The sequence below is a fragment of the Panthera onca genome, chromosome D3, assembly GCF_046562875.1.
Source record: "Panthera onca isolate mPanOnc1 chromosome D3, mPanOnc1 haplotype 2, whole genome shotgun sequence".
NCBI classification, from domain to species: domain Eukaryota; kingdom Metazoa; phylum Chordata; class Mammalia; order Carnivora; family Felidae; genus Panthera; species Panthera onca.
This window is the reverse complement of record NC_138350.1, coordinates 22,120,195-22,146,599: the sequence shown is the minus strand read 5'-3', so window position 1 is coordinate 22,146,599 and position 26,405 is coordinate 22,120,195. Positions and strand designations below refer to the sequence as shown.

At 58.7% G+C, this 26,405-nt stretch overlaps 1 protein-coding gene across 1 annotated transcript; it reads left to right on the top strand.

Moving 5' to 3' along the window:
* Positions 1-16,268: 16,268 nt before the first annotated feature.
* Positions 16,269-26,325, top strand: CABP7 (calcium binding protein 7). The gene is made up of 5 exons (XM_060612768.3): positions 16,269-16,818; positions 23,113-23,256; positions 24,150-24,262; positions 24,593-24,746; positions 24,976-26,325. The coding sequence occupies exons 1-5, from the start codon at positions 16,710-16,712 to the stop codon at positions 25,101-25,103; spliced, it is 648 nt and encodes a 215-aa protein (XP_060468751.1). The 5' UTR covers positions 16,269-16,709; the 3' UTR covers positions 25,104-26,325.
* The last annotated feature ends 80 nt before the right edge of the window (positions 26,326-26,405 follow it).

The following is a 26,405-nucleotide window of genomic DNA, read 5'->3' as shown; positions in this document are numbered from 1 at the left end:
CTAGAGGCCATCCGGCTCCAGAGACAGCCCCCTCCCCAGCCCAAACCCAGGACCCCCATTTGCCAATCTCTGCTGTGGCCTGTCCCGGCTGTGGAGAGACCCGGTAAGGCAGTGGTTGCATAGATGCGGTCCGCCTCAGAGAGCTCCTTGGGCAGCCGTGGGGGCCAGGAGATGCAGAGAATTCGGGGATGGCTCCCACAGGGCTGAGGGGCCCCAGCAGTCACTCTGTGAGAGTCACAGCATTATAGGCAGGCCTGGCTCAGGGGCTGCTGTGTGTCTGCCCCAGGGGCACTGCTCCAGACCCTCCAGCAGCAGGACTGGCATCAGCCACCGCACGTCCTGTCAGCCAGTAGCTCATCCATGCCACTTAGGGTGGTTACACCTAGGAGATGTTGAGTCTAGGTTGGGTGTGGGTTGGGCAGATCTTGGTCTTCAGAAGGAGGTTGCAGGAGAGAAAGAGGGCACAGGGGAGGGAACAGTGAGCAGCGACACACCTGCCCTCGTCCCTTCTTGCTTCCTAGTCTTTCAGGAGGCCCAGCGCCTACCCAAGTCCAGACCTAGAATGGACATGCGCCCCCCGTCTCCCTCCCCACAGCACTCATGGGCCCAGATTCGAAGGCTGAGGGCTGCTGAGAGTCCAAGATGAACAGAGGAATGGCCACACCCCCAGACTACCCCCCACCCCACCTCCTGCTTCCTGGCAATCCCAGGAGTTGGGGAAGGGGAGGCAGATGCAGGGCAGACAGGTGGGCCAGGCCCCATCTCCTCTGGGGTGGGGAGCTGAACAGAGACAGGGTCCCTTGAGGACTGTAGGTGGCACAGCAGAGCTGGAGTAGGGGTGGGGGCGTCCTGCTTCCAGTACTGCCTGGAGGAGAGGGCTTGGTCTCTCCACCCTCATGCTCCTCTCCTGCATGATGGAATCAGCTCCCACTGACCACAGGGTGATCATGGGGGAATGAATGGGGTCACAAGATACCAGGTTCTGAGCCAGAGCCTGCCACAGTGAGAGTTTATTAAATAAGGCCGGCCGCTGTGCCGTTATAGCTATTAGCTTGTTCCTGACTCAGTTATCAAAGGAGACAGCTCAGGGCAGCAGGGGCTGTCCTGGGCCAGGAGGGGATCTCCCAGAGCTCAGCCTCCCACTTGTGTGCCCTGGGAAGCTGTACCTCCCTCCAGACCATCCTGAACTTACTCCAATGAAAAGAGGGGTGGGATGTAGCCCATGGTGTGCAGAGACCTCCCAACACTGGGACTCAAGCCTTTGTGGATTGACAGCCGGAGAGGGGCTGGTGGTTGCAAATGTCCCTGAGTGGGTGACAGCTGCAGCTGGCTGGCACAACCCCTTGGGACTTGGGGGTGGGGAGTGTCTGGAGGGTCTGGGAACCCTGAGCCAGCGTCAGCATTCCATGGGCATCCCCAGCCCCTCTGGCAGCCTGCCCGCCCCTACCCTCGACTGGGCCCATGCCAGGTGCCACAGCTACTCTCTCCAGTGACATTTACCAGCTGGGAAGTGGCCACTGAAACATGAAATCAGTACCAGCCTGGGGCTAACCCACTTCATTACAGCCGGCTCTGCTCCACTGGGTAGGTCAGCATAGGCCAAGCACTGCCCCTCCCTGAGCCCCCCAGCTTGCTCTGGCCAGTCCAGCACCAGGCCTGGCTCAGGAGAGCAGGCTCTAGCACCCCACCCCAGCACCAACCCTGTCTGCCTGGGGTCGGGGCCACAAAGTCCCCTGAACTTCCTGCTCTGACCAGGCACTAAGGAGTGTGAAAATAATAGCAGTGATGTTTGCCTTGGCATACTTGGTCTCTCTCTTTGATCCTCAGCGGCCCCAGGAGGGCCGCATTCACCACAATACACACCAGGGCCCCATTCGTGGCGGCACCTCCCAGGTAGATCCTTATCTGGTGGCATCTCGAGGCCCCACGAGAGCCCCCCCGTGCCGTCCCACTGCCCTCATGTGAGCTGGTGGGAGACTGAGGCTCAGGAGTGCCCATCCTACCTCTCTGCCTGGGATCGTTCTGCTTCTCAGCTTCAGAGGAGAGTCTCTCCCTCTGGCCCAGCTCAGAGTGGATGAAACAAAGCCCCCCCCCCCCCCCCCTTACATTACCTGCCACAGACCTTCTGAGGGGGCTCCGCAGTGGGACCAAGCCCAGGGCAGGACAGGTGTGGGAGGGGCTGTCTGAGGAAGGGATCAGATTCTGGGAGGAGAGGCTCTAGCCCTGGCCCTCGCCCCTGCAGCACAGGAGGAATTGGGGATTCTGGGTTGGGCTTAGCTCCACTGGGGTACATGTGCCCATTCATTCCTGAGCCCCCAGCTTGGCAGCTCCTCATTGAACCACACCCAGCCAGGATATGTGGCCCTGTGAAGGTGGAAAGAGCACAAGTCCTGGACGTACATGTGGGCTCGGCCTGTTCCCAGCTGGGGGTCTCCAAGCCAGTCACCTTAGCGCTTAGCGTTTCTTGAAGCTAGAAAATGGAGTCACTGATGTCTGCCTTGGATGAGTAAATGAGACAATGCACCTTCAGTGCCCAGCACTGGGCCTGGCACCGAGTGTGCCCCGTGACTGCCAGGGAACATGCACTCCCCGAAGGGATGCTATGGTGACATATCCTTGTTTATGCAGCACGTTGGGTGCAAAACTGAGTCCTGATCCACCTGCAACTTCCAGAGTATCTGGGGAAAGCAGGCGGCCCAAACCTTCTTGTCTGATTTCCCCATGCCCGGCACAGAGTCTGGCACTGAGTAGGTAGGTGCTCAGTACGTATTTGCTGAATGCAAGAAAGGGTCTCTGTTTCCCCCTCCGTGGCGTGAGGATCTTAATGCCCCCAGGATCTTACTCCACTCCCTAGGCTATTGTGCTAGCATTTGGGTGAAATGCTAGCTCAGAAAGTGTTTGCTTTTATAATTAAAATGCTGAGGGGGGACGCCTTGACTTCCTGCTGGGAGAGAGTCTGGGGTGTGATGTCCCCCCCCCCAACCACCCCCCCAACCACCCCCCCCAGCCCCCCCCCCCCCAGCTGGTTGGGTCAGCTGAGCTGTAATCACCAGGGGCCTGGTCATCACTCAGCCACACCCTCCCCCAGCCCCTCTGGCCCAGAGGAGCATCCATCAACGTCTCCTTCCCCCTAATGCCCAGACAATGAGCCAGTACCCCCTGAATCCGCTGGGCCTACCACTGGCAGCCCCTGCTGCCTCCTCCTCCCCTGCCAGCTGGAGGAGCAGGGGCCACGGAAGGAGCGCACGGAGCCTCGTCTCCATGAATCCTCTTCTGGGTGAGAGGGCACGGCTGTGTCCCCGTTTTATGGATGAAGACACTGGCTCCCAGAAGCCAGAGACTTACCCAGGGTCACAGAAGTGAGTCCCAGAGCTGTCACTCAAACACTGGTTGGTCTGGCCCCAAAGTCCCCACTTTTTTTTTTTTAATTTTTTTTTAAATGTTTTATTTATTTTTGAGACAGGGAGAGACAGAGCATGAACAGGGGAGGGTCAGAGAGAGGGAGACACAGAATCTGAAACAGGCTCCAGGCTCTGAGCTGTCAGCACAGAGCCCGACGCGGGGCTCGAACCCACGGACCGCGAGATCATGACCTGAGCTGAAGTCGGCCGCTTAACCGACTGAACCACCCAGGCACCCCCAGAGTCCCCACTTTTAATTCCTGCCACCATCCTCCAGACTTCAATTCCTCCCCCGCCCCCCCTACTGAGCATGAGAGAGCTGCAGACTTCCTGAAGTTTCGGGCCCCACAGGGGCTGCCAGAGGGGTTGCCGCCTGCTCTTCCCATCCCAGCATCCCAGGGACAGCATGATGAATGAGGATCTCGTTGGGGGCAGGTGCGACACACCCACACACCCGCAGACCAACCGGTTGGGTGATGGATCTTTCCTTCCTCTCCCTTCCCCAGGGGCTTAGCTCCATCTGGTCAGGCGCAGCGCCAGGCTGATGGATAGGCCACCCACTGGGCCACCCTAACTGCAGCCGCCACCCACATCCCCGCTGCTGCACGCCAGGGTCAGGAGGGCAGCTCTGCAGCCCCTCGTTCGGTCATTCAACAATCACACACTTAGGGCCTACGATGTGCTGGAACACAGAGCAAGTGAGACAAACCGGGAAACCAGCTGTCACCCTCCAATGTAACAAAATGTGGTCGGGGGGCAAATAAAGGGTGGCTATGAGGGCCAGAGGAGGCCTCTGGCCAGACCTGAGGGACCAGGGTGATGGCAGAGGCAGCAGCTTCTATAAAGTCCTGGAAGCGAGGAAGGGCAAGACATGCTCAAGCAGCTGGGACAAGTTCAGGACACTTACGGCCTGGAGCTGGGATGGGGGCAGGGGGCCAGGGGAGGCGGAGTGATAAGGAGCCAGAGTCAGGTCAGCACTTCCAAAAGACCCTGTTGCCTGGAAGGAGGGGGCCTGCTGAGGGTCTGCAGAAATTCAGGAGCAGAAGAGAGGGTCCCGGTGGTGGGACTGGAAGAGACAGCAAAGGGGAGGATGTGAAAGATGCCAGAGCCAACAGCCAGGGTGATGGTATTAGCCCCACTTCACAGACGATACTGAGCCTCAGTTTGGGGAAGGACTCGTCCAAGGTCACGCAAGGAGGGAGAGGCAGAGCTGGACTAGAGATGCAGTTGCATGATGGCCAGTGGTCCCCAAAACCCCGGCCTCCAGGCCTTGTCCCCAGACTCAGCCTGGCCGGGTGCTGAGGACACCCTCCACCAGCACAGGCACCACCTCATTCAGGGAGGCAGCTGTCCCCTTCATGCTGCCACAGACCGGAGCCAGGCAAGAAATATCACATCATTAAAATGACAAATCCCTTCACTAACTGAACTGGAAGGCCCGTCTCCCTGCCTCAGATCCCTTCAGCCTCCCTCTCCCCACAACCCCCGGCTCATCTCCCCTCCCAGACTGGCAGGAGAGCACGCTGGGACCACCGCCTCGTCCCTGAGCTGACCTTGGGTCTTAGCCCTCCAGCAGCCCTTCCTCCTCCCCTTACCTGTCCCCTGGCCACAGAGGAGCTGGGGAGGCTGCTCTATTCTATAGGTGAGGAAGCAGGCCCCAAGGAGGGGGCAGTGAGGCCCTCCAGCTGGGGCTCCCTCCTTCACAAGGGTACTGGCCATCAGTCCCCCAGTTAGCAGCAGGGGGCTGCCCCAAGTGACCCCAAAGGCCCATCCAACCCTGGGATTCCATGATCCCACCCTGTCACTACGCAGAAGAACAAGTCCAGAGCAAGCCTAACATTCCAGAATAGGGCCTGTGATCTGGGCAGAGCCTTTCTTCAGGGCCAAACTCGTGTCCCACCTTGTGAGGTGGACAGGGCAGGGGGTGTTCTCTTGGATTTACAGGCAGGAATCCTGGTAGCCTTAGGCAGGCAGCCGCCTCAGTTTCCCCACTGACAATGGGGGGCCAACACTGTCCCTTTTTTATATATATAATTTTTTTGTTTATTTATTTATTATTGAGAGAGAGACACAGAGAGGGAGCACAAGCACAAGCTGGGGAAGGACAAAGAGAGGGAGACACAGAATCCGAAGCAGGCTCTAGTCTCCGAGTTGTCAGCACAGACAGAGCCCAACGGAGCTCGAACTCACCAACCGTGAGATCATGACCTGAGCCAAAGTCAGACTCTTAACTGACTGAGCCACCCAGGCGCCCCGACACGATTCCTTTTGATTAAAGCTGAGACCGAGCTTGTATAGGACCTGGTGGGTGTTGACTGAGCACATGTCTTTCCTCATACCCACTGACATATGTCAACATCTCATCTATGCCCGAGTGTACAGAGAGGCCCACATGTGCAAAGTGCACTTCCCACATAGATGCGTGCAGTGCCCACACTGCTCTGCCCTGGCCCTGGGTTCTTGGGGTCCAGGCGTTAAGACCTCTACATGTGCATATCAGCCTCCACACATGTGCACACACCAGGTCTGACATGCCCACATGCACCCGTGCACGCCCACACCCCCTCACACATCCACCAGGCCTGTCTGTGTACATCTGCGTCACATGCCCATAGCCATTGGGAGACCCACGTGAAGTCCGTGCTCCTCTGGGGAGCAGGGCAGGTGAACAGATGCCAGGAGACGCCGCCTGGCCCTGCAGGCAGCCCCGGTTCCCAGAATGACCCTCCCCCCTACTCCCCATCCCTCCTCCAGGACCAGCCAGCAAGGACATGCCGTCCGCCCGCCTGGTGTCCTGGTCTCCTTGGACGCAGACAGAGCCCATGGCGGTGTCTGGCGCATCCTGACTTGGCCGAAGCAACCGCATTGCACCCCTGTCCCCCAGTCCCCTTCCCCGTGCCCAGCACTGTCCCCCTGCTAGGCAGCTGCATGGGTCCCCCACTCCCCACCCTCCCGGGTCCACAGTGGGGAAGGCACTTCTTTCAGCAATCACCACGAGGGGTCTTACAAGTCCTCCTAACTAACCTTGAGCAGGTTCTTCTCTCAAGACCTCAGTTTTCCCCTCTGGAAAATGGGAGTGAGGTCAAACAGAATTTTGCCGGTCGATCTCTGGATGTGCGATTCTCCCAAAGGCCAGGAGAGGGAAGATGGGGGAGGGGGTCAGGTGGGGAGATACAGGAAGAAGGAAGCAGAATTTTAGGGACCACCCCTCTCTGGCCAGCACCAAGCCTAACAAGGCTGAAGGTTGGTGATTCGAGCACCCCTGAGTCTGGGGACTCTGCTTGCTGTGCATTCTCTCAGTTGACCCTTCCTGCCACCTCCCAGTGGGTGCATCATTGCCATTTTACAGATGAGGAAGTTGAGGCCTGGAGAGATGCCCTGAGGAGCCAAGAGCCCCCCAGCTCCCTCCACTTCCTCACACTCAGGGCCATTGTGTGGGAGCCATGTCTGAGACTACTCTGGTACTCCCCGTCCTGCCCTCGGTCAGGGAGGGTGGCATTCCGGGAATGGCTTTCTCTGGAGCCAGGCACCTCCCCCCTCTCTGCTCTCTGCTCCTGGCTCTGAGCCCACCCTTCGGCACTGCCCATCCATCTGCTGTCACTTCCTGGCAGGCCCAGTGGGCCATACATCACCTGACGAAGCCTAAGGCAGTGGGCCCAGGCGGGTGGGCAGGGCATTATCGAGAACTCTGGACCCCAGTGCTGGGCCCAGGTGCAAGCCACCTCAGTGCTGGTAGTGGCATTTCAGGCACTGTCTCCTGCTTGGGAACAGGGAGATGGGGCCAGCAGAGGAGGGGTCTCCTTAGAGTCCCTGAGAGTAGCCCAGAGGTAGCCAGCCACTTCTTGTGGGGGGACCAGGAAGGAGGCAGTCAGAGGCCACGGGATGACCTGGCAGAAGGGGAGAGGAGGTTGGGTTGATGGCCATCAGGTGGAGGGCACTGAGGTGGACATTTGGCAGGAAGACACTTTCATTTCCCCCCGGCCCCCGTCTGTCTAATTTGCTGATATAGGTCGCCAGGCACTGTCTCCTAACTGAGCTGCTGCAGGAGGTGGGAGCCAGGTCAGCCAGAAGGAAGGGCTCACAGGTAGGGGTGCCTCAGCCACAGTCCCCGCCCAGCATCTGCTTCCTGCCCCCTCAACCTGCACACTTCCCACAACCCGCCCTCACCTCCCAGGGCTGCCTCTGTAGGGACACTCCCATTCATTCATTCACTCAACAGCTATATATGAGCACCTACTATATGTCACAACACTAGGGATGCAGCAGTGAACAAAACCCAGTACCGGCAAGAAAGGAGAATCCAGGGACGCCTGGGTAGCTTAGTCAGTTGAGCATCTGACTCTTGATTTCGGCTCAGTTCACGATCTCATAGTCTGTGAGTTCAAGCTCCGCATCAGTCTCTGCACTGACAATGTGGAGCCGGCTTAGGATTCTCTCTCTCTTTTTTCCTCTCTCTCTCTGCCCCTCCCCCACTTGCATGTTTTTTCTCTCTCTCTCTCAAAATAAATAAACTTGAAAGAAAGAAAGAGAGAGAGAGAGGAAGAAGGAAGAATCCATGTGTGTTACATTGTGGTATGTTCAAGCCAGGACAAGCAGGGCAGTGGGAGAACAGGCACCATTTGTCTTTTGATGTGTGTTTTTAAACATAATTTTTAAAGCTAGGGGGGTCAGGGAAGACCCACTGGGAGGGTGATTTTTGAGTAAAGAGCTTAAGGAGTGAGCGATGAAGATGTCTAGCGGGAGCGCGTGACAAACACAGCCAGCGCCAAGAGGTCTGAGGTAGGAGTGTGCCCGACACTCTGCCAGGAACCGCCAGGTGAGCAGGGGGCAGGTGGGGGCGGAGAGGTGAGGAGGGAAGTATTGGGGCCCCTCGTGACTTTGGCCCTCCCTTGGAATAAGGTGGATGCCATTGCAGGGCTGTGAGGGGACTGTGGCCTGTGTTTAAGAGAACAACCAGTGGTAGGCTAGGGGACCAATGAGAAGGGCATGTGACGGAAGCCCTTGGTCCATGATCTCTCTGTCCTCCCTCCAGACCTCCCTCTCTTTTCTTTTTCTTTTTTTGCTTTATTAATACAGCAAAGATTTGTTGAGTGCCAGGCATAGTGAATCCAATCCAAAGGACCCTCCACCCTGCCTCCCCTCCACGCTTGACAACACATGCCCCATGTGCCAGGGGTGGGGGCTGGGCCCGAGTTCCGGCCCACGTGCCTCCCTCACACAGGTGCAGAGTGGCAGTCTCACGCGTGACGAAAACCCACCAAATATTGGTGTTCAGGGATGTAAGCCTCACATAAACATATGAGACTAGCATGGAACACACACAGGATGTCCGCTACCCTCTCTGGGCCTCAGTTTCCCCATATGAGAAGTGAGCAGAGTGGGAGAACCTAAGACCCTTTCTTATTCTAAAATGGGGACACTTTGTGGTCACCCAGAGTCCTGGGGGCCATCCTGCAAGGCCACGGCGTTGTGGCTCCATAGTAAGCCCATGGGCAAGGCTGCACAGAATGGTGTGAGCCCACATGAGCACAGGGGCACGCGTATATGAGGGTGCAGGGAAGGGCTGGGCTTGTGGGAACCCCTGTGCCCTATTCTGTAGGGAGCTGGGCTATGAGATTTGGGGTCTTTTTGTGTAATGGACCCCAAGGCCTGCTCCTCCCAACATGATAGTTCTGGGAGGGGCACAAACAGACCCCTAACTGTGACCTCCCTCACTCCACTGCCCTGGGGGCCCTGCTTGGAAGGAGCAGTAGGTGAGAAGGAGGTCCCGGTGGTGACCCAGCCCCAGCCTGGGAAGGGCCCTGCCTGCTGCTCCCTGCCCCTGGCCCCACATGGCCCCCCAGTTCACCCCGGCCCCCCACAGCTCCTCTAATTACACAGCCATAAAGCACAAATCTCTAACGATCCAATTAGTAACGCCATTACTGCTCTGTCCAGGATTAAAATTACCAATTAAACTGCTGTCGATTTTATCATCACTTAGGCTCGACACGACCAGGGCACTGTGGGCCTCAGAGGCCCATTAGCGGGCCTTAGGGTGGGGGACCAGCTGGAGGCGGGGCTGCAGACTTAGTTCAGCCTTGGAGGACAGAGACTCAGCAGGAATTCTTTCGTCCACCGCCCTGGGGCATCCTGGTACCCTGCCCCAGCCCTGTCTCTCAACATCAGGGACTCCAAAGGATCATAGCCTGGCTCCCCGATTGGTGGTGGCCAGGGCAGGAGGGGCCACTCCCTGGGCAGCGCCTCCAGTCTGGGCCTCTCCCAAAGTCCCCTCGTCAAAACTCACCCATTTCATGTCCTGGACACTCAGTGACGGGCTAATCTGTGCAGCCCTGGGACACGGAGCCAGAGGTGTTCATCTGAGAACCTGGCTCCCACTTCGCTTGCCCCCTCTCTGCCACCACAGAGCCTGCTCCTCTGCCCACAGGCTTGCAGTGCCATTCTTACCCATGTCCCTACTGTAGGGGCAGGGGCGCCACTCTGATGAGCTGCTCACAGGTCAGTATATCTCCCAAGTGACATGCAGGGGCCCCTTTGGGGGGCCTTCAGTGCCTTGTCTCAGAACAGGAGAGATCTTGGAGGACAAAGTCAGAGCCCAGGGAATATAGGCAAGTGTTGACTCTGCCTCAGGGGTGGGGGTGAGATTCCCATCCCCAGGGGTGTGCAAATAGGAGCTGCTCTCAGGCCATGTCACAGCAGGTGGAGGCAGCAGCTCACATGTGGGAAAGGATAAGTGTTGGGCTAGATCACCGAAACCAGGTAAATAACTTGATCCTCCTGAGAAAGAACTGGAGGTGTCAGGGTCTGAGAAACCCCTCGGGGAGCCAGAAGGTTCTGTTCTCTGTTCTCCACTTCTTGCCCTGGAGGTGCCTCTGCAGAATGAGAGGGTCAGGAGTCAGGGGAGGGGACAGTGGCAGGGGTCCAGGCAACCAGAGACAGAAAGGCAGCTGTGAATCTGAAAATTCAGCCCAAGGGGCTGTGCTAAAGGCTGCCAGTCTGCAGCATCTTGAGGACCCCTCTGAAACACTGAGGGAACAGTGATGGTGAACCCTGACCCTGGGCTTCCTCTGTCCATATTCACCTTCAGAAACAGCTGCACCAAGTGTCCAAGTTCCAACGACTAGGCTGAGGTCACACAGTTATTCTCCTGGGTCTGACCCTAGCGAACATGCCCGAGTCCCCCCTGGAGGGGACAGGGTGTGCCAGGTGAGGCCACAGAGCCCAGCCATGGGGTCTGCGTATCTCAGCACCTGTGCAGCTGCTTGTTCAAATGGAAAATTACACACAGCTCTTTATGTTACACACAGAGATGCAGAGAAGAGGAGGCAGGCCCAAGGGGGATTGCAGGGTCCCAGCCTCACCCTGCTCCAGATGTGGTAAGACCTTGCAAGGAGAGGCAGCTTCCCCCCCACCCGCATAATGCCCGGACCAGCCAGAGACAGGGCCTCTTCTGGGGGAAGCAGCCGCCCTGGGCAGGTCAGTCGAATGTCTCATCAGAGGCAACAGACTGAGGCAGGGATCTGGGAGCCCAGAGCAATTAGGAGCTGGCTCGCGCCTTGTCTCCTGCCAGCTGCCACAGCTGTCACTCAGGAAGTAGGACTGGAGCAGGGGCTGGGCCAGAGGTACCCATGATCCCACTCCCAGACAGCAGCCTGGTCATATGCTGGGCATAGGCTCCCACTTCTCAGAAGGGGAGACCAAGGCCCAAAGGGGACAAGGGACAGAGATCTCTGTCATTTCCTGGGTGGGATATCCCCATGTTCCTCTTACCCCTGCCCAGACTGTTTCCCCCACCAGCCTTCTGCCCCTGGAATAGGGATTCTAATCCTGGCTACACCTTGGAAGCTCTTGGGAGCATTTTAAAAATACCCTTGCCCAGGCTCATGCCCAGCCCAGTGGGAGCAGACTCTTTGGGGTAGGAGGGCCTGGGTGAGTGCCCGTGTCTGTCTCTCCTTGGCTGGGTTTTTGCACTTATTGACATCAAACCTTGCCCTGAGGACTAGAAGCTTCTCTACTTCTGTGGCCATGCCTCTCTCTGCCTTCTAGACCCCTCCTGGGCTCAGGGGAGTCTGGGGTCCAGAGAGAGAGGCTCTAAAGGTCCAGCCTTTCAGCAACATGTTTCAGCACAGGGCCACCTGTGTGTTCCAGGGACAGAGGCACCAAGCACTGTCACTTTCTTCATCTCATCACATCTCAGCAACTTTGGTCGTGTGATGGCTGCATCAACCCCCATTTCACAGGGGAGAAAACTGAGGCATAACTGACATACTCAGGACATAGAACTAACAACAGTAGTAGGATTCATCCCAGCCACACTGGATTCTGAGTCCAGTGCTCTTTTTCCATCACCAAATCACTTCTCAAGGAGCAATATATTCAAGGACCTGTCCCCTTTGCCCTGTGTCCCCCTGCTGGACTCTGTCTCCTGCTCTGTCCTGTCTGCCCCTGTCACTTGCAGGAGCTAGGCATCTGAAGGTTTAGAGGGGGTGCCCGTGGCAGGGCAGGATTAGAGCAGACAGGAGCCTCTAGATGCCGGCCCAGCTGGGTCAGCCTCTGCAAGTCTATAAATTCCATTATTCATCAAGTGACTGTGTGAGTTTGCCTAGACGATGAATATTTTATTCACCTCCAGACACTGTCCCCAGCGGATTCTTGGAACAATATTGTTCCCTAGCCAAGGAGCAGAGGCCAGAGCCTCTGCCCTCCCTGGACACTCCCTTCCCCTCAGCACCTCCTTGCCTCCCCCCGCACGCCCCCCAATTTGTACAGGGCTGTGGTTAGCGGTCCTGAGTTGACCTTGAGTTTGACACTTGCTCTCCCTCCACTTTGATATCCTCTTCTGGACTATGGGTTCATTTACTGTCTTGCCGGGCTCTCCATCCCCCCACAACTGCACCCTACGTGGCTGGACCCTGGGCTCTGCCAGGAGCTCTCCCTGGTGCTGAATGTGGGTGGCAAGAGAATGCTGGCCTCCAAGGAGTGGTTTCCAGCCAGGGAGGGTGGCAAGCCTGCTGGTTTTGAGATGAGAGGGTTCCAGTCTCCAGGAGGGAGGCACCCAGCCTCTGGACAGAGTGGTCTCCACTTCTCTCCCCTTCCTCCCTGCCACCTGGTGGATTCTCCCAGAGTCACAGGTGGTTAACCTCTCCCAGTGTCTCCAGCACCCTGAGCTAAGGACTAGTGGGCAAAGTCTGTGGATGTGGAGACCCCTCTCCGGAGGGGCCCACGAGTTGAGTCTCCCAAAGGCACCCCAGGGAGTGTACTGTGATGGCGGCATTACCTTCCCCAGATGGGGGAGCGACAGACATAATTCACACCCTGCAATCACGCCATCTGCTCCCCTGTGATGTGCAGAGGAGAGGACGGGGCTGCAACGCCGAAGGGTGGGTGGGTTGGTGGGCGATCATTCATTCATTCATTCATCCTGTCATTCATTCATCCAGCAGACATTCATCCAGCCCCTGCCAATTTCCCAAGCCCAGCCCAGCCCTGCGCCAGGCACTAGATCCAGGAGATACAGACTCAGAGCTTGCCCTCCAGAGCTGAAGATGGTCCTCTCACACTTCTGAGTTTTGCTTACCCTGGCTTTTCCTCCTGGAGTTCCCTTCACTCATAGTAAGAGATACCATGTTCTGTGCACCAAACACTTCACATGCAGGATCTAAGTGTTCATTCTGGGGGCTAGACCTGCTCCTATTTAACAGGTGAGTAAGCCGAGGCTCAGAGAGTGTAGCCACCCAAAGGCACATGCCCGGCTCTGGGTTATCCATGCAGAGCTCATGGCACTGCCTCACCCACCCCACGTCTGAGACTTTCCAAGTTGCTTTCATGCCCTTCCTCTGCAAAAAAGGCACCACCCCCACCCCCTCCACTGCCCTTCGCCAGACAGTGAGCTGCCACCTCAACCATGCTGCTCAGTTCTCTGGTGCTTGCTCTGTGAGCTCCAGGTATAAGCAACACCCTCTCGTGTTCCAACTTCTGGCCTCACTTGCTTACAGGACCTAGCTAGCACCCAGGGGCTGCCCAGTGGCTGAGATGCCCAGTGGTCCAAGGTAGGGGGCTGCAGAGGTCTACGATGGTTCCCAGAGGAAGCAACATTCCTCTGAGCCTAGAAGGCTAAGACCAGAATGACCCAGAGCTTGGCTCCTGAAGCCCTTACCCTTACCCCAACCCCAGTGCTGCCTCACAATGATACATGACCCAACCTGGTCCCTTTAGTTCCCTAAGCAGGGGTGCCCTCAGCCATGAATGAGGGCAAGGCCAAACTGCTTTCAGAGGTTTGGGGGATGCCATGCAGGTTATATGCACAGCCCAGGTACCCATGGGCAGATAGAGAAGGGAGAGCAGGTGTAGCTGGTGGCACGTGGAAGTCCCCTAAGCCCACAGTCATCCCTGTGGGCTATGGCTTTGCATCCGGAGATAGACAGGGACTGGCCTGAATCACCAGGGACAGGGGTGCCAGGGATGGCCTAAGCAGTGGGGTGTACTGTGACCTTGAGGCTGTCAACCCCCATTGGGTCCTGTCCCTTTGACCTGGTGGGAGCCTGCTCCAGGGAACAGCCCAGTCACAGGATGTATAACCTGATCCCTTGGCCACAGACTGGAGGGAGGCCTGTGTCTCCGTGGACACCCGTGCCCTCCCTCAGCACGGACCTACAGGGCCTGGCTGTATTAGGTAGGCCCGTTCACTTGATTTTTGCTTAATTTACTCGCAGATTGTTTCTGCCTTGTCCTTTGAAAATTCTCTGCCTGGGCAACAAGGCTGGGAGCTACAGGGGATGCAGCAGGAGCTACCCCTCTGTCAAGCGAGCGCAAACATGCTCTGTAGCAGCCTCTCCAGACGCCAGTGGGAGCTGGGCTTCCCATCAGCCCCTTAGCAAGCACCGGCCCAGTCTCCCTTGGCACAGGGGTCCTGATTTAGAACTGGTTGGCCTGGGCTGGTGCAGCCTGGCCACTCAGTAAACACGGAAAGAGAGAGCTGCTATAGCTCATGCTCTCAATCAATACATAGCAGCTATAATTATTATTAATTCATATTCCTTGGGGGAATTTTCATGCTAATAGGAAACTCCCAAGAGGTACAGGGATGCACTGGCAGACTCATATGTTACTTCACTTCATCCTCGCCACTGCCTGGGAGGTGGCATCGCCACTCTCACTTCCCAAAGGGAAAGCCAAGGCCTTAAGAGGTTACAAGAGGGGACTAAGGTCCTATGATAGTGAGGAGGTGGTAGATGCAGGAGCCGCAGGTCTGCCTGGCTCTGAGTTCTGGGTGCTTTCTTCCCCACTCCTCTGCTGCATTGGAAGACCCAAGGGAGCTCAAAACACTCAGCTCGATGGTGGACCGTCCGACCAGGAGACAGGTGGATGAGGAGGGTTTTGGAGTGGTGCTTTTCTGGGGCCTCTCACACCTCCGGCCTACAGTTCTAATGGGCACCCAGCTGATCCATAGAGGCTGGGGAGACAAATAGCTGGGGTCTTTCCTGGTTCCTCTGTAGGTTGTGGACGCTGTTGGGATCCCCCTCCAGAGCCGTGCCTGAGAAGTGCTGGGGCCCAGGCCTGGCCCAGCCCAGCTCGGCCAGGGCTGGCATCTCTCCCTGAGCCCCCTTTCCTCAGGCCCCAAGATAGGGCTGTGATTAATCAACTACAAAAGCAGAAACAAACAGAAAAATGTAATCAGCTTGGGAAGGGCAGGGCAGGGCAGGGCAGGGCTATGGCAATCAGCTTTCCCACTGGGGCTGTTGGCTGATTGAAGGTGGTTCCAATGAGGCCTCCAGGGGCTGGTCCTGCAGCTGGGGCCATGGAGAGTCCAGAAGGTCAACCCCTATATATATATATATATATATATATATATATATATATATATATATACACACACACACACACACACACACACACATCTGTGCACACATGCCCATGCCACTCCTAGCCCATGGGCCTGTACACCACCCCCAACCCGCCCATGGGCTCCTGCTCAGAAGCTCCTGCCCTCCCCTCCCCCACCAGCTCACAACCTTGGCACACACAGATTTCCATACACACTCCCAACATGTATCCATCTGCATGTGGACTCAAAAACACATGAACACACCTCCTGGATAACAGATATAAGCACACACATACTGCTCCCACAAACACCTGACGCCTCACCCTGCTGCGCACACATGCCTTGGGGCCTGGGTGAGCCTTGCACACACCTTAAGTCTAACCAGCCACGTGAACTCACACCAGTCCCTACAGGCACCCAGCCACCTCTCTGTCCCTCAGTGCCCTGGGTTGGGGGTGGGGAGAGGCATAAGACAGACAAACCCTTGGCAGCTCCCCAGGCAGAGTAGTGGGGACTTGGAAAGGAGCCAGGACTGGGGCTCTATTGTGGAGGGCAAGGTCAGCTGCCAAGTCTCAGCCACAGGGCAAGGTAGCTTGTCCCAGATCCGTCCCAAGCTTCTGCCTGCTGCCTGAGCCTTATGACCTTGGTCAACGCCCTTCTTTCTCAGCCTCAGTTTCCCCATCTTGGAGCCCCTCCTGACACCAATACTGTATGATTCTCCTCCAGGACCCAGGCATCTGGGGCCCATCTCACCTCTCTGTCAGGTCTCTTCTGGTCCTCAGTTCCCTGTTCTGTTCGTGGGGGGTGGGGGCGGGCCAAGGGGCAGGAAGGAAGGGCCCCACCCCCACCTTGGTCTTGGTAGCTGCGGACTCTGGGCGAGGGACAGTGATCCTCCGCAGGGGGAAAGGGGAACCTGGGGCTAAGGAGAGAAGGAGCAGCGGCGGGCTAGGGGCGACCGCGCAGGGGCCGGCGGCGGGAAGGGGCGGGAGGGGGGGTGGAGAGCGCAGAGGGGGCGGGCGGCGGGCGGGCGGGGGAGGCGGGGAGCGCAGCCAGCGCGGCACAGAGCGAGCGAGCAAGCGAGCACGGGAGGCGGCGAGAGCCGGAGCGGCGGGCCGGGCGGCCGCGCCGGCGAGCGGACTAGCGGGCGGCGAGCAGCGCGGAGTGCGCGGGGCACCGAGGAGCGGGCGCGGCGGGAGCAGCGCTCGGCGACCAGAGCGGAGAGGCCCGAACGGCGCCGCCCCCGCCGCCCCTGCGGGGCCCCGGCCGGGAGCCGGACGAGGGAGGGGGCGGCATGGACCGGTGGCCCGGGGCGCGGGGGCGCTAGGCCCCCGGAGGGGCGCCCCCCGCCTCGCCACCGCTGCTGCCGCCGGGCCGCACTCCGCAACCGCGCGCCGCGCCCGCTCCAGCCGCCCCCGGGGCCGCCGCCGGCCCATGAGCCCCGACCTCAAAGTTTGCGGCGGGCGGGCGGGCGCGGAGCCTCCAAGATGCCGTTCCACCCGGTGACGGCGGCGTTGATGTACCGGGGCATCTACACCGTGCCCAACCTGCTGTCGGAGCAGCGCCCCGTGGACATCCCTGAGGACGAACTGGAGGGTGAGTGCCCCGCCGGGACCCCCGCCCGCTCGCCCTCCTACCTGTGCGCCCAGGTGAAGCGCGGACTCGGGGCGCAGGGGGTGGGGGGGGCGTCCTCAGGTGCCGGCTGCCAGGTGGGCGCTCCAGCGAGCAGCTGCGTGGGGAGTCAGGACCAACTCACACCTCTGGGTGCCGCGGTGGGGGTTGCCAAGGCTGAGGGGCGGCCCAGCCCCTGTCCGCACGGTCCCCCGCGCTGCGGAAACTTGCTGAGCCCCGCAGCGGGGTCACGGGGCCGCGCAGTCCGCGGTGACGGTGCGGCAACGCGGCGGTTTGGGTGGGGGTCCGAGCTGTGTCCCCCGCGCGGGCCCGGCCGGAGCACCCGCATCCTGATCCCCTCCGCGGCGCCCGCCCGCGGCTCTGCGCTCGAATTGACATTCCGCTCGTGTCGCTTTTAAAATCCAATCTGCTCGGGCAGCCGGAGAAGGGGAGAGGGCGACTGCCCTGCTCTTAACGCCTGCGGGGCTGTCCCCAGTTCCTCCTGCGGCCTTAGCCCCTTCCCCACAGCCCTGCAGGGACCCCCAGCCCAGAGCGCCGGGAGGGCGGCCCAGGAGGTGGTGGCGACAACAAGTGGCCAGATTGGGCGGCTTGGTCTTGATAACCAAGCCTGGAAGGGAAAGGCAGAGGCTGGGACCCAAATCTAGCCCCCCAGAGTCTCTCTGTCTCTCAACATGAATGGGGGACCTTAAAAGCAGGGTCTAGGCCAGATCTGAGCAGAGGTCAGGGGCTGGAATCCCTGGACCAAAGATTCTGGGGGAGCAGTGAGCCCCCTGGGGCCTGTAAGCTCTTTCCCTCCTGGGCTGGGGGCAGGTGTTCAGTCTTCCCTTCTCCCAGGCCTCCTAGGGTCCTATTTGGTGTGGAGTGGGGGTTCTGGGCTGATGGGAGTCCTGGACCCCTAGGATCTACTTGTCTGCTGTTGGGTAAAGGGCTGAGATCACCCAGAGGCCAGGCCTCCCTTTGGTTATCTTGGGTCCAGGGATCTCTGAGATCTGGTGTTCATCAGGGCTTAAGGGGGTGTATCTGAGACACCAGTGCAGTCAGGGATGATGATGGGAGCACAGGGGAAGGCATGGAGAGAGGTCCTCCCTCATTCCTAAGCCCTAGAGAGGGTAGATCTCAAGGGAGTCAGACTGGGTGAGGGGAAGATCAAGAGAAAAAGGTAGCTACCCCCACCCCCCCAAAACCACACTGCACCATAGGCTATGAGCCACCTGCTCCTCTCAAGTCCCCTGAAAGCCACCAGAGGCTGTCAGAGCCACGGAGATGGGGTCTGGTGTCTGATGTGAGCAGAACAGATAGATGAGTGATACTGCTGGGTCTCTAGCCTCGAACCCCAAAGCCCAGGTGTCTTCCCTGTCTGCCCAGGGCCTGGGAAAAGGAAGAGGTATGATGAGGACCAAGAGGGCAGGGGATTGGGCAGAGGCCGTCACTTCCCCACCATTGTCTCCTCCTGCCCTGAGCCACCCCGACCCTCTGCCAGTGTCTGCCTCCATGGGTCTTCCTCCATACCCTCCTGCTGGCCACTTGGGCAGGGGTCAACATTGTCCCCCCCAAATCCTGGCAGCTTCCACCTCATTCCCTACCCTTGTTTCCAGCACCCCACCATGTCTCACGGGGTCTCTCCTCTCTTGATCTCCCAGCCCTGGGGTGCAGACCCTCTAAGAAGCCAAGCAGAGGCTGGGTTGCAGGGGTGAGCGGGCATAGGGAGGGCAGTGCAGGGGCAAGGAGGCCGCAGGCTCCTCTTGGGCCGCCTGGCAGACACACTGGCAGGAACCCAGCAGTGTTAGTCACCAGCAACACCAAACGCACTCCTTGCTTCTCTCCTGTCCCCTTCTCCTGGGCCCTGAGGAGCAGAGGGATCCTGGCAGGGGGCATCTGAAGGGCAGGGCCCTCCTTGGGGTGGTCAAGTGGAGGTCGTGGAACAAGCAGATGCCTGGGTGGCCCCAGCCTACTTCCGAGCCTGTGAGCAGCTGTAGATGAGGGCAAAAAGTCCTCCGTGACTGACCTCTGTCTTGGCTGTAGGGACCCAAAAGCCCTCTTGAGGGACCAAGTCTCTGTAGGCCCCAGTGGTCCTTGAATGCCAGGGCTAGATGGAAAAGGTGACACCCCCCCTGCCAGTGTCCTGCATTAGTGCTCCTGCCCCAAGGCCGTCTGGATAAGACCCAGGCCCTTTGCTGGGAGGACACCCACCGGTGGAGGATCCACATGTGCAGAGAAGAGGGAGCCCAGCAGCTTGGGATGAAATGCTGCAGACATTATGTGCCTGCCGCAGAAATCCAGGGGGCGGTTAATCTGAGGGGGAGAGGGACCAGTAAGGGAGGTGGAGAGCACAGGGTGTAGATGAGGGCTTCCCAGCCGGGCAGCACTGGGTTCAGATCTCTACACCATCAACTCATGGAGTGACCTTGGACAATCACTTGCCTTTCTTGCCTCATTTTCTCCATCTGTAAAAGGGGCTTGGCATTGCCACTCCCTTGGGCTGCCGGTGACAGAGGATGAAATGGAGGTGTTCATCAAGGGACCTGGCACGCAGCGGCGGGCTCACGGGTTCAGATGCAGCAGCAGGGGAGGCCAAGGAGGGGGCGGGGGGTGGGGTGGGGAGAATCCTGCATGGGTCAGAGACTGGAGTGTAGAGAGAGGGGTGAAAGGTCTGGAGTCAGGGACCCGTGGTGTGCAGTAGGACAGGTCCGGAAGGCAGGATCTGGGGAAAGTCTGGGTAGAAGAGTCCTTGAAGGTCTGACAAAGGCGTCTGGGGGCCTGTGACCCTGGGGAGCCATGGGTGGAAGTTGGCAGAGTAGATGTGGCTGGGCCAAACTGGCCTGCAGCCTGTCTGACCCTGAGAAGAGGCACAGGCTTTCCAGATTTTCCCTTCATCCCGCTCCACCACCATCCCGGCCATGACATACACACCCAGCAAAGCCCTCCAGGGTCTGCAGGAGCACAGAGGCTGGCCCCAGTGGCATCAACGGACTTGAGCACCTGAGGGTAGGAGTGAGGTGGCTGCAGGCCGTGGCCCAGCCCTTTCTGGCCAGAGAGAAGAGAAAGGAGACAGACAGACAGACAGGCAGGCAGCCACCAGGGCAGAGTTCTGAGGTTGGCACTTGGCCTGCTCATTCAGACAGTGGAGCCTGCATCGACAGTGGCCAAATAGGGCATTCAGAGTATGGAGGGTGGGGGAGTCCCCTATCCTGCCCCTCTTCCCTGCAAGTCCAGCAGCCGCCTCTGCGCATACTGGAAACTCAGGGACGCCAGAGTGGTGGGGCGTGGGGCCAATGCCGCGGAGAATGGCAGCTGCTGCAGAGGACAGACACTGCCCCTGCTCTGCGAGTGACCTCCAGCGTGTGCGCCCCCTTTCTGGACTCCAGCTTCCCGACAGAGTGCTGGTGCCTCTTGGGACCTGTGGGGATGCCTCAGGGTCTGTCACCTGCCCACATAACCCAAGATTCACCTGTCGTTCACTGTCTCCTGTCCAGCTCAGTGAGTTTCCTCAGAGCTCTCAGAGGAAGGTCAGGGGCTCCGACTGAAGCAGCCATGGGCTCTGGGGGCCATACCCGGCCCCTGCCAGGGTAGGAGGAACAGCCTGGACCCCAGCTCATGGCAGGGGAGGGGGCCAGCACCCACTGCAGCCCCACCGTGGGTTGAGGGTTTTGCCATCCCACCTTGTGATCTCCCAAATGGGCGTCTACAGAGGAGGAAACTGAGGACCCAGAAAAATGGGGTGCTTGACCCTGGGCTCCTCCTTCTAAAACCAGCTGACCCAGAAATCTTGGGGGTGGCACCCTCGACCCTGTCCTCAGCTTGATTCCACTCTTCAGTGGTGGCCCGTAGGGTGGGTAGGGGTGGGGTCCTTGGCGGTTGGACAAGGTGACAAGCAACATTCTCAGTCTTCCCTCATGTTTCTTGCCTGCTTGGGGAGCAGAAAGCAAATGCTTACTCCTACCAGGATTGTTTGTAAACTAGGAGTAAATGGGCTCTGAATGATGGCTTCACACCAAGTGGTGCATGAACTTCTGCTCAGCTCTTTTCTCTGTGTGCTCCAGATGGGTAGGTTCTCCAAATCAGTCATTCATTCATTAAATCACTAGGTCAGCAGATGTTTATGCTCGACAGACAGGGACTGTTGCAGGAAATGGGGACCCAGCTGTGAACAAGACCGACCTGGCCCCTGCCCTCATGGCATTCGTAATTCACAATCCAGTGTGGTCAGTGCAAGGGAAGAACAGGGTCTGTGGGAGCCCAGAAGAAAGCCAGAGTCAGCTGGTGGTGGAGGCGGGGAGGACACCAAGGAGGTGATGCAGTCCATGCTGGGGACCTGAGATGCGTCTGAGTTTACCATGGTGAAGAGAAGAAGTTCCGGGCAAAAGGAGCCACATGTTCGAAGGCCTGGATGTGGAGCAGTGCTGGTGTTTAGCAAGGCTGAACAGGTTCCTAGTGCTGGAGTTCAGGACACCTGGGGTGGACAGAGCCTGTGGCTTGGTCAGGAGGGCAACAGTGCTGGCCAGAAACCCAAGTGTGTGTGGCGGTGAAAGTGGCAGAGGGTGTAACTGGTTGCATGGCCAGTGCCTTAATCTCTACCTAGAGACTCCCAAGCGATATGAGTTCCTCAGCAGCCTCCATGACTCTGGGTGTCCGCTCATATATACCTCTGGTGATAAGGAGCTTACCACCTCATCAGTGGCCCAGGAAAACCCTAGGTGGGAATTGGCCTGGAGTTCCAATCCGGGGTTTATAGAAATCCCTGGGCTGGGCCCACATTTCCCATCCCAGCTCCTTTCTGGCTTAGGGGCCCCTGGTTCGACCAGATTCTCAGGCCCAGCCTAGGATGGGTGGTCTGGGGGCCCAGACATCTCAACTGTAGCCTGCTGTCTTTGTCTTGGCCTGCATGCCATCTGGTCTAACCTCCAGGCCTTGGGTGCAGACACCAGGTAGGAAGAACCTGATAAAGTTTGGTCATGGCCACCTTGCCATGGCCCCTAGTCTTCAATGGGGCCAGTGGGATCTGGGAATAACTGCGTGGCACAGGATTCCACAGTTTTAGGGGCTCATAGACCTTTAAGGCCAGGCCTAGGCCAACCTAACTTCTGCTCTCACCAGAAACAGCCTTAACTCCAAACTGACCCTGGGCTGGCTGTTTTGCCTCTCTCCATGCCTCAGTTTACGGGTCTGTAGCGTGGAGCATTTTCATCTGTCTCTGCTTCTAAGTACACCCACACCTACACCCAGGGACAGGATTGTGCCTGTTGAAGTCTTAGGGGAAGGCTCAGGCAAAGGCCAAGAGGCTGGCAGGTGAACTGAACAAGGGAGCTGGAGCGGAGAGGGTGTGGGAGGAGTGAGATTACTGCTCCCACCAAAGGAAAATGCTCTTTAGGGCCCTTCCTGGGCCGAGTAACAATGAAGGTGAGCAGAGAGAGGTTAGGACCCCTCAGCAGTTCTTAGACATCTTTGGTAAAACTCTTGTCATACCCACATCACTATTGGGCATTTTACTGTGGGTGAGACGGAGTTTGACCCGAGGTCACTCGGGTGGGGCATTGCTCTCCACCCCTGAGTCACCCAGGTCCTCCGGCCTCAGTCTCCCTTTCTGTACAATGCAAGGGACAATCCTCACATCTGAGCAGGCCTGGGCTTGCTGTGGCCCCTCTATCCAGTGTCTGCCTTCCCCCAAACCTTGGGCTGGGGAGACAGTCTGCACGGAGTTGGCAGGCCTGTCAGTCCTGAGCCGGAGATGGTGGCTGCCCCACGTGGCACCATTAAGGAGTGTTGGCTGGAGTTTCTAAGCTGAGCCCAAGGGAGGAAGCCATGTGATGGGAATGAGGGGGTGTGGGGGACGGAAGGAGTGAGGGGTGGGCAGGGAAGCCTTTGGCAGCTCACAGAGGCCACCACTACCAGGCCCCAGGAGCCCGCCCTGTGGGACTCATGCTACCCGCCACACGGGGTCGTCGTGAGCACGCCCTGAGAGGCTGTGGGAGCCTGACAAGCGAAGGCTGAGACCCTGAGGGCGCTCTCCTCTCTCGTCAGTGCCACGGGCCTGGGCACAGCTTTGCTGCCCAGCTTGGCTTGCCCTGAGCTTCCAGAAGGGAGTGCTATGGTGGACTCCTGGACCACCTGCCACTTGTCTCTGATCAGTCAGACCTGCAGGCTCCATAGTGGATTCTCAATGCCGTGGTCAGGCTGCGGGTTTGGGGATCCTGGGGGCCTGGGAGGGGGGAGGGTGTGGGGACAGAGACGAGGTCCCAACCTGCTCTGCTCCCCCAACAGAGATCCGTGAGGCCTTCAAAGTCTTTGACCGCGATGGCAATGGCTTCATCTCCAAGCAGGAGCTGGGCACAGCCATGCGCTCCCTGGGCTACATGCCCAATGAGGTGGAGCTGGAAGTTATCATCCAGCGGCTGGACATGGACGGTGAGCATCACCCCCTGCCTCAGTTTCCTCACCCCTCACCTGGGCCTCTGAGGCCTTGAGCCTCTCCCTCCCAGGCACCCCCTAAGCCCATAGCAGTATGCAGCCAGGTCTGGACCCATTTATCAGCCTAGAGAATAGAGGCCAGAGTGTGACGGCCCCAATCATATCCACGCACGGAGGTCAGAAGCTCTGCCTCTCTTGCTCTGTATTCGGAACAATTTTTTTAAGATTTTTTTTTTTTTAAGTTTTATTTGAGTGATCTCTGAACCCAATGTGGGGCTCGAACTCATGACCCTAAGACAAGAGTCTCATGCTCTACCAACTGAGCCGGCCAGGTGCCCCCTGAGCGATTTTTGAAATACAGGAAAGTAGAAAGGGTATACTAAATACCCCAGGTCCCCTCACCCCAAATAAAAAATCATTTAGTTGCATTTGCCACCTGGCATTTTTTTAAAGAAAAACGAGTAAAAAAGACCAGTAATGTCCAGTCCTCTCTTTTCATCCCCCCTGTCCTCACTGTGGGCCTCCAGCCCTGCCTCCTATCCACCTAGAGAGCAGGTGGTGGTCTGGGTAGATTGTGCCCTGAGCTGTGTGGGGAGAATGTCAGGCCCCACACCTGCCGGGGGAAGGAAGCAGGGTGCTGGGAAGCCATGGTTTCTGAGTAAACTCTGAGGGTCTCCTATGTACTTGGGCCCACCTGCTGCACTCCATCTCCATTTTACCAGGTGGGGCCTCATCATATTTGGTGAGTTTAGCATCAGCCCAGAGCTTGGCAGATGTTATGTGTCCCTGAAAATAACTCAAGGCTCAGAGAAGGTGGGACCTGCCTGAGGTGGCCCAGGACCCAGCCCAGTTGTAAGCTGGCCCACTGATTGAACCTATGCTTGCCCTAGGCGACGGCCAAGTGGACTTTGAGGAGTTTGTGACTCTCCTGGGACCCAAGCTTTCTACCTCGGGGATCCCAGAGAAGTTTCATGGCACTGACTTTGACACCGTCTTCTGGAAGGTATGCACTGGCTGGTTGGGACCTAGGGTGTGCACACTGCGGAGGGCTGTACTGGGGCTAGTGAATAGCCAGGGCCACGCTGTAAAGGGGAATGACTATCCCAGGCTTCTATCCACTGGATGTCTTGTCTCCCAGAGAGCCATGGGCTCCCTTGGGGGGGGGGGGGCGGCGGGGGGGCTGGTATGGTTGAGGACTCAAGGAATAGAGTGAGTGGTTTCCAGTCCTCCAGAGTCTGGAGGTCTGTTGTTGGGCTTGTGTGGCTGCAAGGTTCTGGGTGGCAGCTGTGGTGGTGGCAATGGCCAGAGCACTGCGTCTCCTTCCCTCTGCAAGTGCGACATGCAGAAGCTGACCGTGGACGAGCTGAAGCGGCTGCTGTACGACACCTTCTGTGAGCACCTGTCCATGAAGGACATCGAGAACATCATCATGACGGAGGAGGAAAGCCACCTGGGCACAGCTGAGGAGTGCCCCGTGGACGTGGAGAGTGAGTGACCGACCCCTGGTACCCCATGGGCAGGCCAACTGCTTGGGCAGGGGGAGGAGGAACCAGGGGTTGACAGGGGGTGGCTGGGGGCCTCCTTGCCAGCCCCAAGCCTTGTGTCCCTGCGCGTCCCATGGGACAAGCCTGTGTGCGGAAGTGCAGGCGGCTCCTGATTCCATGCTTCGCTGTCCCCGTCTGTCTCTCTCTGGTGCTCCCTGGCGGGCGGCCACAGCCTGCTCCAACCAGCAGATCCGCCAGACGTGCGTGCGCAAGAGTCTGATCTGCGCCTTCGCCATCGCCTTCATCATTAGCGTCATGCTCATCGCAGCCAACCAGGTGCTGCGCAGCGGCATGAAGTAGGCGCACGCGGTGCATGGGGCCCCCTCTGCGCCCGCCACCGCCTGCAGTCCCCTCCCTCACTCGGCTCCCTGGGCCACCGCCGCGTGTACTTCAGGTCCTGGACATTTGGCAACCCCACCCCACCCACCCTGTGGGCCCTGCATGGAGCTGTGGCCTGGCTGTGGAGGGCCTGGTGGTGGCTCTTGAGGGCAGCCCCCAGCCCCGCCTCCACCTTGCCCATCCTGGCCCGAATGTAGCACTCACTCTTCCCACCATCCAGGGGCTCCTGGGAAGTTTAGGAGGAATTTGTACAGGGTCCTGTAGCTGCTGTGGGCACTTAGGCAGGAAGGAGCACCCTGTGCCCAGGGTCACACAGCCAGCCCGACTGTGGTCCCTGACATTTGCCCAGGGCTGTGGGCAGGGTGGAGATGAGGGCAGAATGCTTCCTCTTGGAGAGGGGGTGAGGCTGGGGTCTCCTGGGCCCTATTCCCTGGCCAAGCCTGGGAAGGCCTCTGGCCTTCTGTGGGGTCCCTTTCTCTGACCCTCCTTAGACTCAAACTCAGCCTTCCTCCATGTACCCACTGGGGCCAAAGAATTTGCCCATTTCAGAGAGGAGGACCCTGAGACTCAGAGGCCCCCAGATTTGGCTTCAGGACCCCCTTCAACAGGGATTTTCAGGAAGGGCAGAAGCGCATGGAAGATGGGGCATCTGAGGTGGCCCTGCAGTCTCTCTACCCTCTGAGCCCCCTCATCAGAGGCCTACTGGCCTGAGGGCCACATTGCCCATCACCACCCAGCACAGAATCTAGAACTGGAGTGCAGTGAGGAGGGAAGCAGACCAGGGGCCGGGAGTTTCCAAATCTCCTGAGCAGCCTGTGCAACCTTCCCGTTGCAGGGGGCTCTTCTGGGGCAGAAGCCCTGGGAGGGGCCCTGTGTCATGCTGGGCTAAGGGGCTGGTGTAGCCCAGCACTGTCGGTGCCAGGAAGCTCAGCCAGGCCACTCCAAGTCCGGGGCCTGTCCACCTGGGGCCCCCAACGTCTCTACACCATCTAGGCCAGAGACACAGCTCCCACCACGCCCCACGTTCGGGCACCAGCTCAGCACGGGCAGACATGGGGACAGGGACAGCAGACTGGGTCCTCGAGCTCCTCTCCCACACCCGGAGCCACTTATCACAGCCACACTGGCGCACCATCTGTGCAGCTGTGCTGAGCCTCTGCCGGCCCTCCAGGGAGACGGGCAGCAAGCACTCATCACCCTGCAGAGGACGTCACCTACTCCAGTCCTGCCCATCCTCCAACCAGGGGCCAGGGCACAGAGCTG